The following is an 18,609-nucleotide window of genomic DNA, read 5'->3' on the forward strand; positions in this document are numbered from 1 at the left end:
AAAGAGTGACATTTTATTTATTTATTTTTACATGAGCTGCTACAGCGCAGTGCAGTACCAAGGTGATGCCCTGTGCAGATATGACTTCAGATATATAGACAGGCGCAGTACTAGTATGTAAAGGGTTTGCATTCTTAAGTAATGTTGTGTATGTGTCTACTCTTTGGTTTTAGTTCAGTTTGGTCTTATTTAGTTTCCAGAGTGGGTTTTATTGATTCAGTTTGGTTTTTATTGTTTGAAAAAGTGTAGTTTTCTTTAGTTTTCATTATTTTCTGTGTTAGTTTTACTATTTTAATTATTATTGTATGAAAGGCATATGTCAAAAGCAAGATTTAGGAAACTCTGTAAAGGTATAACAATAAAAACACAGAACTTGTTGAAAGCAGTTGATTCCTGGTCTTGTAGACATCCATCAAAGTCTCATTAGCCAAGCTGTAATAAAATATTTTATGAAACTAACAATTTGGGCATATTTTATTTTTATTTTATTTTTGTTAGGTTTTCAACTTAACAACATCATTTTTTGCAGTTCTTTACTTTTAAGACCAGTTTTTATTTTTATATTAGGTTTTTGTTTTCAAATTTAATTTAATTTTAGTTATCTATAATATAACCTTTATGTGTGGATATACCTGCAAAATATGTTTAAATGATTAATAGTAAATCTGTTAAATGTAAACAACATGTAATCTAAAATGTCTGTAGTCCATTTAAGTTAATCAAATGCAATTTGCAATGGAAACTCAAATTGCCATTATAATTAACCCACATATGAGCCCATTATACAAATTATATTAAAGATTAGGTAGGTAGTGCATTTTTCATAGAAAGTGTTGAAATGATATTTAGGACATTTACCACACATGCACCCTGAAGAAAATGAAAACAAACTCTGGAAAACAACATGAAAGAGCATGTTTGATATGCAGTGACAACTGACAACTTTTTCTTTATACGATCCCTTTTAAACCTGCAGCATGAGACCAAAAAACAAAAAAGTGTAAAAGTGGCTTTGCTATGCAAACAAAGGAAGTCACACTGAGACGGGATCCAAGAGACTCAATGCAAACCCAAAGAAGAAACAGTCACATCAGTCAGCACCCCCACGGCTCATTTGGATGAGTGTGCAGGCCCGTGTACAGAAGGTTTGGCCCTTCCTGCAGTGTCTTGGTTTGATTCTGCCTGAGGCTCTTTGCTGCATGTCATCTCTCCTTTAATTGTCCCACTATTTTTTCTGCCTCTACTGGCTCTATCCAAAAAGCCCCACAATGAAAATGCCTTTGGTCTGTTTCCATTTCTAAATGGCTGTGATGTTAGTTTATATCAAAACAACCACCACATTGCTGGGTCATGTTTCCTGTTAAATGCTGTCACGATTCACCTTGAAGGTTAACAAAAATTAAAAGCTATAGTAGACGAGAACATTTACCATAATTGATCACCTTAAATTGTCTTAAGTGTGTTCTGGAGGACAATTAGGTGAAGAAGGATGCTTCTTCTTTAAAAACAAAAAGCCCCACCTGTAGCATACTTACTGTTGCTCACTCAGGAAGGCTTTTTTGCTAATCATAGCCTGTGATCGTATACATAAAGGTGACAGATTGTGACCTGGACGATTAGGATTAAATAAACACAGAGTGACTTTAACATAGAATAGTGAATCACATCACATCACATGAAATGGTGCTTCCACTTACTCCAGCCTCCTAAATTACAGTAAATTATAAAGAAATACCAGGTTACATGATGTTTCTTTAAACCTCTTTGGGAATTTGTGCAGTTTACACAAATTTGTTCTGTGTAGGAAGAAATAAGGCTATGTCTGTGCTTATTCTGGGTTATCGTGTTGACAGCTACGTGTAAGGCTCATGCAAAGCTCACCATATGAGCTGCATTTAAATGGTAAATGGACTGGTTCTTATATAGCGCTTTTCTACTCTGTCCGAGCACTCAAAGCGCTTTATACAGCTAATTCATTCACCCAATCACACCCATTCACACAAGCACTTCTAAGTTTAAGTGCTGAGTAGCTAACATTCGTACACATTCACACTCCGATGGACGCATCGGAGAGCAACATGGGGTTAGTATCTTGCCCAAGGATATTTGGCATGCAGACTGGAGCAGCCAGGGATCGAACCACCAACCTTCTGGTTAGTGGCTGATCCGCTCTGCCACCTGAGCTACAGCCACCCCGTGTGGCTGTAGCTGTGTGTGAATCTATGGAAAGCCAGTATGGACCTCTTCTATTCATACCTGCTCTGCTCCATGTAGCCACGGTCATCAAACTGTTTTTGGCCAGAGTGCAAGCTCTTCTATTGGCTGTGTTGTCAGATTGAGGCAATTTTGATATCTCATTTGTGTCATTGTCCTCTTTTTTTCACTTAGCTTGCCTGCATCACCTTATACATGTTCACACAATCCAAAATAAGTGTCTTGTTACCTCTGGCTCAGATCCAGCACTCTTCCAAAGAAAGCCAAGTTTCTTTTAGCAGGCATATTTTTGTTTTCCAGGTGCCTCCTTAGCACAGTCCGACCAAAGCCACAGGAGCGATAGCTTTTGCTGTAATGTTGATTAACAAGTTATTCTTTCTTTAGGTTGCCTCCACTGGCTGTGGTTACCCATGGTTTGCTTCATAAATCCATATCCATGTAACAGACTTAATTTTTCTCCTCCTGGGCAACTTTGACAAAAGCCTTTTAAGTGTATAGAACTTGCCTCTGTGAAGAAAGTACTGATACTGCAAAATAACAATTCATTCATAACATTTGCAGCATTAATAACTTGGAGCTCTGTCTTCACGCTCAGCATTAAACAATTTCTTGTTTCAGAACTGACCTCTGAATTCTAGTCAGAAAATATGTGCGGTATTTCAGCAGCTCGCACAAATAAAAGAATCGTTGAAATAACAACAACAACACACACGTTCATGAAATTGCAGGGATAATCTTCCATCTTCACATTAGCCATGAAGGTCGTGTTATGAGCGAGCTCCTGCAACTCCTGCTATCGTCGCGCAGCATAATCATTAGAAACCTTGCTATGTGCAAACCCTTTCCTTGCACTGAAGTGAGCGCTGAATCTTATGCAGAGAAGTCTGAGCAGCTTAATTGCTTCTGTCAAACCGGCTCTGTGTACAAGCCAGAGACAGACTCATCCTACCTTCATGCTCCCTACTCCCATCGCTCATATCTGCCTTGGATTGTGACTGTCTGGTGAGTAGTTAATTTCTTGGGCTAGATCCAGAGACAGCCTTAATGTCCTCTGTAAGTATTCTCCCGTTAGCTGCCTAATGCGCCTGATTAATGTGGCGGTGGATCCTCCTGGACGTTTATGATACTTTGTAAAGAAGAATGACGGAGTGTAACTCGCAGAGGCAGTTCCACCCTCGGCGTGGCGCGACACATACCCAGTGGTGAGGGTGGAGGAGGGGTTAAAGGGCCTGCTGATTAAGTGGCAGTGTCCCCTTATGTCGCAATATTGATTTAAGTCTATTCTGGCCAATCAGAGCGGACAGCAGGGCGGTATAAGCGTGCCTGTGTAATTGGTCGGGACAGCACAATGTCAGCTGCCATGTTTTCCGTAATTGTTTCTCCCTAGATTACTGGGGTGTTCATCAAATTCCTAGCAGGCAGTTACAGTAATTTCCTTGTCATTAAGAATACTGTAGCAGAGCTGTACGTTAATAAATACCAGATGTTTACATTTTTTTTTATTAATTAAAAATTTATAGGCTTTTTTTTGTAGTTTTTTCATTTAGCTACTAGATATGGTGAGTGAGCCCTGCACGTTTTTCGGTCAGGCACCGCATAGCCTGCAATTCGCTGCTCATGCAGCTAAGTTGCTTCACACCAACTAAGTAGAGTCAGAGATGAAGAGATGTCAAAGCACTTCAGTCTCAGCAGACTGAGTGTGGTGAGAGAAAAAGAGGCTAACAATGAGAGCTGATAAAGAGCAGGGACTCCTCTGACATCTTTATCTGTTCAAACACACTCCCGCATCGGGAGCGCTGAGTCCAATCTGCTCCATGACTGACTGCAACCAGGGGAGGGACGCCATGCTCGTACAGACGTTTAAAAGCTTCTTTAAGCCGTCGGTCTGTGTTTCATTGCACTGTATTACAAGGTACCACTTTGTACATTCTCCGTATTTGGCGTAATAACACAGAGGAAATATCCACTCATCCTGCACGTGTCCACTTGAAAATGCAAGGCCTGTGCAGTTCTTAACAGAAGTTCTCTGATGGTTAAATGTAGCCTTGAAGGATGCCCTACAGCGTGCTTTTCATCTTTCTCACAGGGGCTTTCAGAGCTTTTTGGTCTCTGGTCATAGAGTCCACTGCCGTTGATAGCTCGCTGCTGTGCAGGAGACTTTTTAACAGTTTAAGAATGGCTGGTGTAAAAACAAATGTCCACACTGGAGCTGACACGAAAACAATATTTGCTAAGTAATTTTTGTTAAATGAAAAGCAATGAGAGGAGATCGAGGCTGTATTTATTTTCAGCCGCAACAATGCCACCTGTGTCTGTGTTTGGTTGAGTGTGTGAATATTTGGTGCTTTGTCACAATGTTGTTGTAGTGGTAGTTTTATTGGTACAATAACGTTGAGGCGGACACAATAAACTGTTTGTTATGTTACCTCATTTTCAACAGCTGAACAATGGCCCACAACAAAGGGTGTAACTGTCCCAGAATTAAATGGAATTTCAATGTATTTTATTTGAAACAACCATGTAATTACATTTACCTACAAACACGTAGCAGTAGATATGCTATAAATAGGGGGTAGCGATTCAGGTTTGTACAAAGAAAAAACAAATAATTATAGCATGAGTAATTTTAAGTAGTGTGCAGTCAGTTCAGTTACAATCAGAAACTGTTCACAATATTTGTGGATCTGCACAAAATGTTAAAATTACTATTGTTTATCACTTGTCTCTCCTTTTCTGTAAAATACCTATAAATGTGCATTACTTAAAGTTACTTACAGTATAATATTTCTTCTTCTGTATAAAAAAATATTATTATTACTCTTTTACTTTAATTCTAGCAGAATTACACCCTTAGTCACAGGCCATATTCATACATGCCAACCCTCCCGATTTTTCCGGGAGAATCCCGAATTTCTCCCGGAGCCATCATTCTCCCGAATTTCTCCTGAGATTCCACCCGGACAACAAAATTGAAAAACCATATTGCAGAATTCATAGTGCGGCCCAGCCAATTCCAGTTTCCAACAATGGCGGCAGCTACTTAGTTTAATATTACTCTTATTTCTCTTTCTGGGTCGCAAAATAAACTTTTAACATATTTTCAGGTGAGAAGGTAGCTGTGTAAACTTCAAATATCTGAGCTGGCGAGAACACCAAACACCCGACACATCATTTTCAAACCCCCACGGTCTTTCGCTACTCGGGTTAAACATGATATATAAGTCACTTTGATAACTTAAAAATGTAATTGTTTGGCTTTTTCAGTGTTTTATTTGTTTGTGAGTAAATTGGTTTGGCTGAGATTAAAGTTATTAGATTAGATTAAGTTAGTTTTAACTTTATTAATCCCTCGGGAGGGTTCCTCTGGGGTTTTCACACAGCTGAATAAACGTCAAACAGAAAACTGATTAAACAGAAGTGTGAGACGGTCAAGAATTTACGCCAGCGCCCGGTTATATTTTAGATAGCAAGGAGCAGACGGCAGAGTTTCAATCCACCGAGAGAGCTCGTGACGTACTACCTGGCTTTCTTTAGACCGCGAAGGGCAGGTCCTCAGGTGGAAGCAGCCTCTGAATTTGGACACCCAGCCGTTTCCGGCCAGCCAATAATAACGGTGACATTTAACTTATTTTATCCAATAAATAAACACTGTAAAATTTATTTATCAACCCCCCAACAGTCTCCCTAATTCTGAGGTCTCAAGGTTGGCAAGTATGGCCGTATTCTAAAGTGCTACTGAAGTTCCCAATGATTAGGCTAGTTAGATTCCATTCCTGCGTAAATTAGAGTAAAATTCAAGCATAACAGCAAGCTGGATTCTTCCAACCAGTGAATTCCATAGTAAGTGCTTCAGAAACACTTAAAATAAGATAACAACTTTTTAATTTGGCTGATGTTGTCCCCTTCAAGATCCTCTCCTTTTGCAGCTCTGGACTCTTTCCAGTGCTGTTACTCTTACAAATGTGTGAGTTTGTGATGCATGCTGAATTTCATGCACTGCATCTGAGGTGTAGGACAAAGAGAGGTGCTAAGTAACAGTTGTGTTCAGGCCACAGTTCAGGCCATTTGTTCTGAATATTCATAAATATAAAAACAATCATAAGTGCTTCTGATGCTCACCGCATGTGCCGCCTCTTGGCTTGGTCACTGCGAGGTCTTCCACTAAAGACTGCTGTCGTAGCTGGAGATCCGGCTCACCTCTGGTCCCTGATATGAAGGTTTGGTCAGTTTGACTCTGAAGTTTTCTGCACAAATGCACAAGCAGTCAGAGGGATAAGCGGTTTACCAGTGGAGAAGGAGACAACCTTACAGAGAAAAGCAGCTTAATTCAGATCAGATCAGATTTGGGGCAACTTTGTGAAAAAGTATAAACTTGTATCATAATCACTACCATGTCGTCTTGTTGACAAAAAGAAAGAATCACCTCTCTGCACTGCCGACCTGCTGTCAAACTCGAGAAGGCAAAGAGAAAAGAAACAAATGTGCACATGTGGACTACAGATATGTCCAAAATAGTTTTATACAAAAACTGAATAAGAAAACAAAGTACCAAAATAGTGTTGAAGGTATGTATTTTATTGCACAAAAACACTACTATGCATTTCATTTCAAAGCAGATTTTGCATGTACATGTTATTGCATCAAATTGTTCTTTCAGTTCTTTCTTGACTTTGAAGCTGCGTGTTTATATCCATATGTCAAGATGAATGGAAGCAAAAGAAATCAGCTGGAAGGTCTCTCATGAAGCTGTTTTGATGTTCTGTTGTTTTGATCAAGCGTACACCAAGTGGGGCTATTCTTGCAATCCACATACCAGATCTTGAGGAATGCCACTAGTTCAGCCTGCAAGCTCAGTGGTGCAGACAGAAAGAAAGAAATAAACAAAATTTTAAAAATCGATGCGGCAACTCTCCAAATATCTGCTTTTATTTATACAAAACAGCCACATTTACTTTCCACGGTCCCGCACAAACTCCACAGCTAGCTTCATGCTGAAGGTGAAGTGAACAGAACACATTCTGTCACACACAATTTTTTTTTCCTCCTTTGGTCTCAGAGGATATCCTGCCACAGCTTCATGATAAATGGTTGTTTATGGTTTTATCTCACTGTAGAGAAATAACTTGGAAGAAGAAGAAGCAAGGAAAAAAAAGAAATTTTTCCCAGACCGTCGAATTCCATCTGGTACCAGCCATGGCAGTCTGTTCCAAGATGAGATTAATATGTAAGATTGAGAAAACACCCAGAGGAATAAAAAATGTGTTCCTACATTCAAGATATACTAAATAATTACCTATTAAGTGCTTTGACTTAAAGAGGTAATTGTGTGTCTGTAAATCCTCATAATCAATAATCAAGGAATAACCTTCTGACGGTTACATGTTTCTAAAGCACAAAACTGGCTCACTTATTCTTTCTATGACATAATTTACAAAACCACTAGCTTCAACTTTGGTCATTTTTATCAGCTGTCATCTTACTAGTGTCCATCTGCTGGTTCCTCTTTCAGCTGCAGGCTGAACAACAATAAAACAGCAGACCACGCTGTGCTTTCCCTCAGGTTCAAAGATGTCCTTGCTGTCCTCCCCCCTCTTCTCCTGAGAGTCGAGCAGATCGAGGAACTTTCATCTTGTTCAAAGTAGTTACAGGAATGCTATATCAGAGGAGTGCTCAGAAGTGTAAAGCCTTATAATCAACTCGCAGGGCTGGGGCCAACATGGTACTCTGTACAGTATATTGCACTGTGTAATTTGCTGTGTAGTCATCTAGCGCAGCCGTCAGAAGAGCTCAACTTAAATGCTGTCTTTTTTAATCCTCCCCCCTCCTCACATGCAGGTGTCTGACAGGTGTGACTACGTTTTTGTGAACGGCAAGGAGATGAAGGGCAAGGCGAAGATGATGGTGAACTTCACCCACGGATACCTAAGTGCTCAGCTGGAGCTCAACGTGTGGATCCCCCGTCTCCCTCTCCAGATTGAGGTGTCAGACACGGAGCTGAGCCAGATCAAAGGGTGGAGGGTGCCAATAATGGCCACCAGTCAGAGGTACTGCAGCACGTGCATCCGTTGCTAAAGGGGCTTTGTGACTGTGTGTTCTGCTCTCTTGTTTTTTCAGGGAGACATTTGTTTTACTAATTGGATGGAATATAACGTGATCTTTATAATTAACATTTATTCATTTTCTCACTTTCATGTCAGCTCCTGCGCAGCCATTTCCAGGCGTAATTTACAGTTATCCAAGAAAGAACACCAAGGTTACATCACAACCTTTAGTACAAGTTGTTAAGTTTAATAAAAATAAATTGGTAATTTGTTCACTTTTGCAGCCCCAGTTTCAAGAAAGTACAAGTTCCAGAATAGCCTTTCTCCTCGGTGATGTATTTGATTTCAGTAATGGCAAAGATAAGGTAATGATGTGACATGTGACGAACACCACTCCACCTGTCTCTTCCTGACTTCAGCCCTACTGACAAGTCTTGGCTGATAACAAAATGGCTGACCTGTGCATTGCAGCTTGTCATTACAACTGGCTTAGTTTGGCCTGCCATTGCGCCTTGTGCCTGTCAGTTGGAAAGAACATTATTAGAGCTGTCTGGAGGTCAGACTTCTCCCCTGGGGCCTCATCACTACATAGCACCTCTGCTAACGCTGCTGCGCAGTGTTACTCTGCAACTGTTGAAATCCATCAATTGATGGAGCAGTTATCAGCCACCTACGGTAATTACTTCAGGAAAAGCGTTGAAGTTAGACTTTAAGTCATCCCACGCACCAGTGTGGCTACTCTAATTATCCCTGCTCCCCTCTTATTTTGAGTGACAGCATTCAACTAATACTGTGGCTTGTCCAGGTTGTTGCTTTTCCAGCTGTGTGCTGCTATGCCTTTATCAGCGGAGACAGCCAAGCCGTGTTGTCACTGTTGACGCCAGCACCGGAGCTTTGTTTTTCCCCATCTTCGGCACGTCTTTGTTTATCGGGGGATAACAGGCGTGACCTTGCAAAGAAGCACTATACCTGTTGATGAGAATAAGCTTTGGTCCACGGTCCGTAAGCACACGGAGAAGTAAGCCAGCGAGCAACAATAGCAAGCGGCGCGCCATTCCTCTATCGGGAAAGCTGGCAAGTTGTGGCCACGCTGGGAGGAGAGAGACAGAAATGTAAAAAATAAAATAAAGACACATTAGGCCTGTTAGTGGGAGAACTGCAAATGTACTCCTCACACAGTTTTGACTGACACTGCCTGTATGGCTCACCTCTTCCCTCCCTAAGCCCTGTCAAAGCACAGACAAGATAAGCCTTTGCAGACAGCAAACCTAAGTGTAGGCGTAGCACTCGAGCATCCACCATCCTTTACCGCTTCTCTCAGGATATGTATGTTGAGATTTTACTTGTTTAATCAAGTTTAATATTCAAAAAGAAAAGAAAAAGCGGCCCTCAGTCATCCTATAGAGTGCATACCGAGTGTTTTCTTGCTGCTGTAAAACAAATAGCTGTACTGACATGCCTGCAGCATTCAAATTCGAAAAATATCCACCAGTGTTCTTTCATATAGAAACAACATTCCTGCTATAACGACCTTCATCGTGTCACTGTGGTAGAAAATAAAATGCCAACACAAACGCAGCACATGATCCACGGGCACAACAAAAATAAGTATGACACACGCATTAATATGCAGCACCTCCTCTGAAGTCAGAGCTGGGCTTGAATGCGAACGGAGCGGAAAGAAAAATTGCTTTGTGAAGCGGGTTGTTCTCAGCACTGAGTGTGATTTGTTTATTAGATTAACCTTAGATTAGATTTTGAGATGGTTGCACAAGTATTGGCATATAAGATTTATGCCGAGGCTAAAATGGTCAGACTTCACCATCAGCTTGTTTACTCCTGAATGTGTTACACCTAACTAATAATCACATTTATTAAGTGTAACAATTACATGCCGGTTCAGTCTGTATGTCAGCGCATGCTCTCGAACATCAGAGCTATTTGTCAATTCATTGGCTGTGAATTTCGAGCGTTTACACTCAAAATGATTCAAAAAATGCAATTATTGATGAGAAACTTTCAATTACTGCATTGGAAAAATAATATGGCGATTGTTACTATGGGCCTGGACTTGAACAGGTAATAAAGGCAAGGATGAGATGGCAGGCTTGTAGTATTTCAAGTTTCATTTCTACCTCTTTGTCTCTTTGAGCTGGTTTTCATCTTTGCTTTGTGTTACTGATTTGTGATGGTGTGTGGAACAGTAGCCTAAGGTTTATATAGTCAACTGGCAATTATGTGACGGTGCATTTCAGGTCATTTCTGAAGTAACGCAAAAGTATTGTTACGAGTAGTGTAACCTCACAATGTACAAGGGACCAGTTCAGTACGTCTCTAGATGCTGAATGACTCTGAGTGTATCTCACGCTCCACTTTTCTCTCACCCTGAACACGCTAAAGCTGTTCTCCACTTGAAGCAGCAACTCATACTCAATCAGGAGCAAGCAAACCACATCTTTCGGGGACAGAACTGTGTCCTCTGACTTGTAAACTCATACCTTTTACACTTAACTGAGCACTGAGACACCAATAGTTGGTGCTGCAGTACCAGGTCTGCCCAGAATCCTCCCCGGCCACCTGGGGGGGCGATCATTTGAGTGCTGAGCTACTCTGCTCACCCAGGAGTCTTAAGACCAGTGTTGGGAAGGTTACTTTTAAAATGTATTCCATTACAGAATACAGATTACATGCCCCAAAATGTATTCTGTAACGTATTCCGTTACGTTACTCAATGAGAGTAACGTATTCTGAATACTTTGGATTACTTAATATATTATCATGCTGTTTACAACTACGTGAATGTACTATTGCTGTGATTTATTACTGTTACTGAAGGTCCGCGGCACCGAACCGTAGTAAAGGGACCTCTGGCTAATATGGCAGGGTTCGTGTCGGGCTCGTAGCCGAAAACTAGCTTTACTTTGTTGTCTGGGTCAAGTTTTCTTAGAGAGACAGAGAGAGGCGTTGAAAGGCTGCTCCAACGGAACTTATTGTTTTCGGAGGAAAACACGAACACGGTGTACAGTCGAGTCTTAATAGCTTACTTACAACTGGGCTCGTCAGGCACTCTTCTTGGCTGCAGTGATTATATTTACATGCTTCCAGCTCCCGTTTTTGCTTGATGACAGCTCGTACTTTTCCTTTTTCTCCCTCCCTCGCTCACAGACACATAACGTGTATGGCAGTCCATTCTCCCTGCAGCACGGACTACACTGCCTATGATGCTACATTCTTTAGAGCTATGCTTGTAGCATTCTACCTGTTAGCTTAGCACAACAACAACAATAAGGCCTCTCTCACCCAGGAAACACACAGTCGCAGAGAGAGAGAGAGAGAGAGCGTCGCCCTGTAACCATGGCAACCGTAACGCTGCTGCCTGGAACAACAGAACGTAGCTGTCAAACAAAACCCAAACAGTCCTGACCCGCCACAATATGAAACAGGGAAGTACCGCCGTGTAATCCATTTATTTCAACAAAGTATCTGTATTCTAAATACCACCTTTTTAAACGGTAACTGTAACGGAATACAGTTACTCATATTTTGTATTTTAAATACGTAACGGCGGTACATGTATTCCGTTACTCCCCAACACTGCTTAAGACTCATGCAAAGCTGACGCATGCAAAATCGATCCCCGATCCACTAATTAGACTAAGCTGGTGCCAAGTGTAATTAAGCTTAAAAGTGTTATTCATAATGGAAAAACAGTGATTAGCACAGACATTTAGTAGCAAAACACTACTCAGATTCAGATCATGCCCCTCTAGTTTCCAATGCCATGTGCTAACTCCAGGCTAAACAGTGTTTCTAAAAAGCCTCTACCACAACCTTAGTTTTAAGGCGGGGCGTAGTGTTCCTGAACCAGGCAATCTTTTTTTTTTTTGTCTTTCTTTTTTTTAAGTCTAGCCCATCACCTGAAACTAGTTTACCTTAGGATGTCAGCTGTCACTGTGCGAATGGCAGGGTGTTTCCTGGACAGGTCACCAGCCTTTCAGCAGTGTTGGAGACATTATTCAAATTTTTAAAAAAGCCAAATCAAGTGAATTATTTATATAGCGCATTTTCAAAACAGCTGACAGTCACCCAAAGTGCTTTTTTTAGGCACTTATTTTGTAATCTCTGTCTCCAAGAACCCGTTAACAAAGCCTGGACTTCACATAAAAGACAAATATAACAACTAACTTCAAAAAATAGTAAAAACATGTAGTAATGTAAGAAGGTACTGGAGAAAGTATTTCGTTTTAAAGCTCCTTGCATTACTTTTACATTACTCCATAACAAGGTCTGAAATCACTGTCATATCATTAGCAGCTGATAATACAGACCTTGAGCTTATGGCCCACACGCTGACATTTAATGAGGACACATAAGAAATCTTTGTTTTTGTGTTTGCACCCTGAGACAACTGTTTTTGTGATATGGCACTATATAAAATTAAATTAAATTAAATTGAAGTTTTGATATGAACCACAAACCTAACAACACAAAGAAATGTTTAAAATCAACAACTGTAGGAACATGTACTGGTAGAAATGGAGGCTCATTACTGCCTTTGTTACCCGCTGAAGTGCAGGCCCCGGCTGCTGGGCTGGGCTCATGCATACCCTGGGTTCTTCGCTCGCTTTGTGTAAACATGCTGTCTGTGCAGATGCTCGCAAAGCATCCATGTTGTGTGAGCAGTATAATGCAGTTGTTTCAGGACATACCTGACATGACAGTGAGATAACCATAACTTTAATGTGATTCTTCAAGTTAATAGAATAGAATAGAATAGAATAGAATAGAATAGAATAGAATAGAATAAACCTTTATTATCCCACGGATGAGAAATTTTGGTGTTACAGAGCAAGGGAAAATAAAATATAAAAGGAAGACACAAGGTGGTCCCATAAACATAAGCAACCGAAGTTCATATATACAGGTAACAATGCACAGAATATGTATAGAAAAATTGAAGATTGTACGGAGATATGTATAAAATGCAGTAAACCTTTACAATACTGTGTTAATTAAAAATGCAATGTGATTATGTGTTACCTTGTAGCACTTGTATACACAATACTTACCTACACAGGGCACATTATGAAAAAAATTGTATTTGAAAACCAAAATGCAGTGAAATTGCAAATGTACTTTTCATAACTGTATGCTGTGACTTAGCTGGACAAATTGTTTCCTTTCAGTGTTTCAATATTGACTCCACAGTAATTTCTCCGGTAAAGACGGTCTTTCACTTGCGAATATGAAATCAGTCCCTCCAGCAAAGCTTTTAAGCCCTTATCTTCAAATCTCTCTCTACCCTTGGCTTTCCTCTGGAGAATGCAGCTGACATCTTTATTCCCACAGCTTCGCATGCAGTCCGATTTCTCAGGGGATTCAGACAGAAAGAGACAACCAGAGCGGATAATCGCAAGAAAAAGAGTTTAAGAGATTAATTTCGGGGGTTTTTTTCTCCCCTTTATCATGATTGCAACCTTTACTAGAGTGTATGTGTGTGAGAGAGAGAAATAGCGACAAAGGAACAAATGAAGATGATTAGATGAAAAGGAAGGCGCAAGTCTGTACAGTAGGATATATGATTAGTAGTTGTGTTGACAAAGTGCTTTTTTTTCCTTTGGAAGAATCCCAACCCTGCCCCAGTGTAAGCCTGAAGAGCTGTAACAGCATTTATTTCCCCAGAATAACCATTCAAACAATGCTTTGTCAACATTCAAGGCTGACTGTTTTCTACAAAAGTGTTCGTTAATGCGAAAATGTAAAAAAAAATACAGTTATAAGTAAACTAATGATATTGCGGCTGTATTGTAACCATTTAAACCTAGTTTGTCACACTCAAAGCAATTTTCCTAGTGAGAGATAGTTGTGCCTCTGTTGGCTGATTTGTTATCGAATGTAATAAAATTAGATTTGCTTGCAACAGAGCGATCTGGGAGGCTATTAAGTAAAGCCGTAAGGAGGTGTATGCACATTTACAATCCAGGCCTGGTGCTCCAAAATAGTACAGGAGAGACATTTAGAAAGAGAAATGATGGCCATTCGCTGGATTGATCCCCCTATTACTGGTTTAATCAACAACATTGCATCATAGCTTGAGTTTTGTCGGGTGAACATCCCAGTATGAGTTACACCTGTCTGTGTGTTTGTTGTTTACTCCAATTTAAAATGCTACTCAAAATACCACAAACCATACATCAGTACAAAATGAGTGTTTTAAATTCTGCCTTTTCTGGATTGTTGATACCGATAAACACAAAGTACACAGCAGCGTTTTGTTTTTTAACATCATATAACTTTGATTTACTGTACTGTGTAATGTTTTAATCAAGATAACACACAATGAGCATGCATAACAACTGTAGCATGCATATGCATAGCTCATATAATGTTAAGCACCAGATACAAAGGTAACAAATTAGCAACACATGTTGCTAAATGCACTTGTCAGTGCATTTTGGATGTAGGCAAAGTTCTGCAAGAAATCCTGTTTCAGCCTCAATTGTACCAAATTTCATGGCAGCTTATCCAATTTTTTTTTTCTTTTAGTCTGTAAAACAGCCAACACTGCTGTCTCTAAAGTCATGCCACTCTCACTGCTAAGAAAAGAAATTCTTTCCACTTTGCACATCAGACTGTTTTATTTTTTATTTTCTTTCTTTCTTTTTAAACAGGTCTACACGGGACAGCGAGGATGAAGACGACGAAGACAGGCGAGGGCGAAGCTGCACTCTGCAGTACCAGCATGCCATGGTCAAAGTCCTGACTCATTTCATAGCCGAGTCAGCTGATCCTCGAGGCCAGACCAGCTACATGCTGGGCACCGATTGGCAGGTGGACATTACGGAGCTTGTTTGGGACTTCCTCAAAGTAGAGAATGCACAGGTTGCACAGCTATTGGACAAGAAGATACTAGTGGGCCTTGACACAGGCATGACCACTATTCAGGTATACGAAGAATCTGTATCTGTATCAGTATTTGTTACAACAACAGATTACAGGTGCTGTCTAAAATTACATTTGCTGCAATGAGACAAAATCTGAATGTTAGTCAGGCAGTGGGGGGTTTATTAACACATAACAGGGGTGGCTGTAGCTCAGGTGGCAGAGCAGGTCAGCCACTAATCAGAAGGTTGGTGGTTCGATCCCAGGCATGCCTCCTGCATGCCAAATATCCTTGGGCAAGATACTTACCCCATGTTTGCCTACCAGTGGCGCCAGTGTCCAGCAGCCTCGCCTCTATCAGTGCGCCCCAGGGCAGCTGTGGCTACAATGTAGCTTGCCATCGCCAGTGTGTGAATGGGTGAATGACTGAATGTAGTGTGAAGCGCTTTGGGGTCCTTAGGGACTAGAAAAGTGCTATACAAATGCAGGCCATTTACCATTTAATAATCATAAAATGATTATCTTTAGTACACGTGCAACCACAATACAATTTGTACACCGGCTTTTTTGATTAAGTTTAATTTCAAAGCACAGTTAAAATCTTACTGGGCACGGCTGTAACATGCTTGGTGCAATCCCCCGAAGCTTGGCACAGTGTTATCATGATAAATAGAAAGAAAAAAAAACTGTTAAAAGTAGTGGTTCCTAAAAACTAATACTCAGTAGGCTTCTTTCAAGTTGCATTTTATAATTTTTAAAAATGCAATTTCACTGTAATGCTCCACTTTGGCCAGTTCTTCCCTGATTTGAACCATATGTTCTCTGAACAATGTTGCCTCTGATTCCAAATAGGTACTTGGCATTGTTTCTTGTTCTTCCCTGAATACCTGCTTTGTTAACAGCAGTAAGAGATCCAGAAACAGCTCGAGTGAAATGCTGTCATTCAGTGTGCAATTATTCTGCCGTTGCTACAATCTTTCAAAACTCCAGCTATGTTTGTGTTGGAAGATCAGTGCTTCCTTTTAATCCTCTTTACTCAAGTAATTGTGCAAATCTCAAAATCTGTTGTATAGATGCACACACACACACACACACACACACACACACACACACACACACACAGTAGTGTAGAAGCTATTTGAGGTTGGCAAAGATTTGTTTTAATATAGAACAGTATAATATTGTGGTTGTTCTAATAAATCAAAAAAATAAGACTAGTGATTTTATTAGTGATTTAACTACAACCACTTGGGAAATACAGTTCTATGCCTCTGCACTCATCACGGGCGTAGCAGTTGTGGTAATTTGGGGCTTTTTATGATTTCTCTGAACTTTTTTCAGAGTGGAATGATTTACATCTTTAATGACATTAAAAGCAATCATTTGGTGGACAGCTTTGAATCAATTTAGGATTTTCTCTAAACCACACAGGGTCATAATTCTACGTACAGGTTCAAATATATACGTACACTCACTTAAATCTTCTATTAAGGTGCTGAAGGTTAGATGAGAAACCACTTTGTCGAGGTCTGGAAGAAAGAAACCCCAAACTGTCACCCTCAGATGAGAGTACCATCTACCTAGTGGTACCGGTACATTGCACAAAGTGGATGGAGTAATGAAGAAGTATTTCTACCTCTAAATTCTTCAACTTTAGGTCAGCTCAACAGGTAGTTGGACACAACTGAGAGTATCAGCAGGACAATGATCCCAAACAACCATGGAAACTACTTTTGGAATGAATGAAGCAGGCGAACACTAAGCTTCTAGAAAGTCCTTCACAAACCCCAAAATTGTGGACTTTCCATAAGAACTTTGTCCATGCCAGAAAACAAACAGATTTAAATGAACTCTACCAATTCTGCCAAGAAGAGTGATTAAAAATATCCAATTGGAAGATTGTTGATGTCTACCAAAAACATCTGGCCGAGGTGCAACTTCCTAAGATACATTTAATCATATATTAGTGTGACGTGTGTGTGTATTTGAGCCTGTAGGTACACTTTATCCCTTTGTTGGTTAGACAAAATCCCAAATAGCTTCAAACTTGTGCACCCAATTTGGTTTTTTTTTTAATCATTTAAGATATATTCAGTATAATCATTCCACCCTGGAAGAGGAACAGTTCTAAGAAATCATTAAAAGCCCAAAATTACCATGACATTCGTGCCTGTAATGAGCTTAAACTTCTGACCAAAACTGTGTGAGTTTGGGTGTAGCATTCATCCATCCCATCAAACGCAACATCTTAGGGATACTTCTTTTTATAACTTTGTGGTCAACTGAAGTCTCTTTGCCTGGCCAGAACTCGAGAGTTTATGCACTAATTAGGCAAAACATTGCAATAAATTTCAGAATAAATGTTAAATTGGTAACCTTTTATATTTAACAAGTCAATGGTGAAATTTGGTGCCATAACTCAGGAACTGGTGAGCATTGGTAGTGCTTTGGTGGTTCTGTCAATCTGCCAGGCTAAAAATGTGCTTGAAGCATTCATTTTTTAACATTTTTTTTGCTTCTCTGTAGCAAAAGCCATGACTGCTGTCATGGTTACAGCTCTGTACTCTGTCAGAATCTTTAAACATAATTACATTTATTATGTTGTACTACAAATCCTTGGATGTGAATGTGTTCACAGCCAGACAACAACATGGTTGTAATTCTAGGTATATCTAGGAGTATCTTAAACTCTAATTAGGGTTTACCTAGCTTAACATTACATTATTGTCTCTAGAGAAAAACATGTCACAATAACATGCTGTGGAAACATGTTGCTTATCCCGGGAACAGTAACAATTGTGAATGTTGCTGTTGCAGTTTGACTAGTACCTCCCTTTGACCAGAGCAGACAGGTGATTACTGGTGTGTCACAGCCTGTACTTCAGGCTCTCTGTAGTGAGTGGGTCCTCTCCCCTCAGCCCTATGCTTTGTCAGGCGCTTCACACTAACTGGATGAATATCAGCCTCCTAATGACATCTGTGAGAGTGGGATCTGTTTCCTGGCTCTGAGTACTCATCCGTCTGTTTCTGTGCAGAGATGTGTTCAATCCCCAAACACCACAAACCTGAAAATATAAGCATCAACCGGAAAACACGACAAGTACGAGGGTCTGACAGCTGACTGCCTGTGCCATGCATCATGCTGATGAAAGATACGGCACACGGATGAGGATAAGCATGCGGAGGAAGTCTTCCTCTGCATGCTTCGTTCTTCTGTTTTGGGGTTAAAGTGTGCCTCTTTTTTAGATTACCAATATTAGTCAAAGGGAATGGATTCATACCTACATGAGGTACGAGGGTTGGATGGCATCCAAGTTGAGTTGTTTTTTGATCCACCCAGCCTGAGTAGCGACAGATAAAATTAAAATAAAAGTGTGTTTTGTGTATCGTTTTGCATATTGCGGAGGAGCATGCAAGTCTTTTATGTTAGATGAAAACCCTTGGAAAGACATTTTCTCAGCTTCACCTATAA

The 18,609-nt window shown here is 40.3% G+C and overlaps 1 protein-coding gene across 1 annotated transcript in view; it reads left to right on the forward strand.

Annotated features, from left to right (window-relative positions):
- LOC146507134 (transmembrane protein 132C) overlaps window positions 1–18,609 on the forward strand; it is a 156,611-nt gene that overhangs the window by 125,309 nt on the left and 12,693 nt on the right. Inside the window, exons 6-7 of the mRNA XM_085179528.1 lie at window positions 8,050–8,258; window positions 14,927–15,200. Of these exons, the coding sequence (XP_085035654.1) occupies window positions 8,050–8,258; window positions 14,927–15,200 (483 nt within the window). The remainder of the gene's footprint in view (window positions 1–8,049; window positions 8,259–14,926; window positions 15,201–18,609) is intronic.

Source organism: Neolamprologus multifasciatus, chromosome 12 (assembly GCF_963576455.1).
Source record: "Neolamprologus multifasciatus chromosome 12, fNeoMul1.2, whole genome shotgun sequence".
Lineage (NCBI taxonomy): Eukaryota > Metazoa > Chordata > Actinopteri > Cichliformes > Cichlidae > Neolamprologus > Neolamprologus multifasciatus.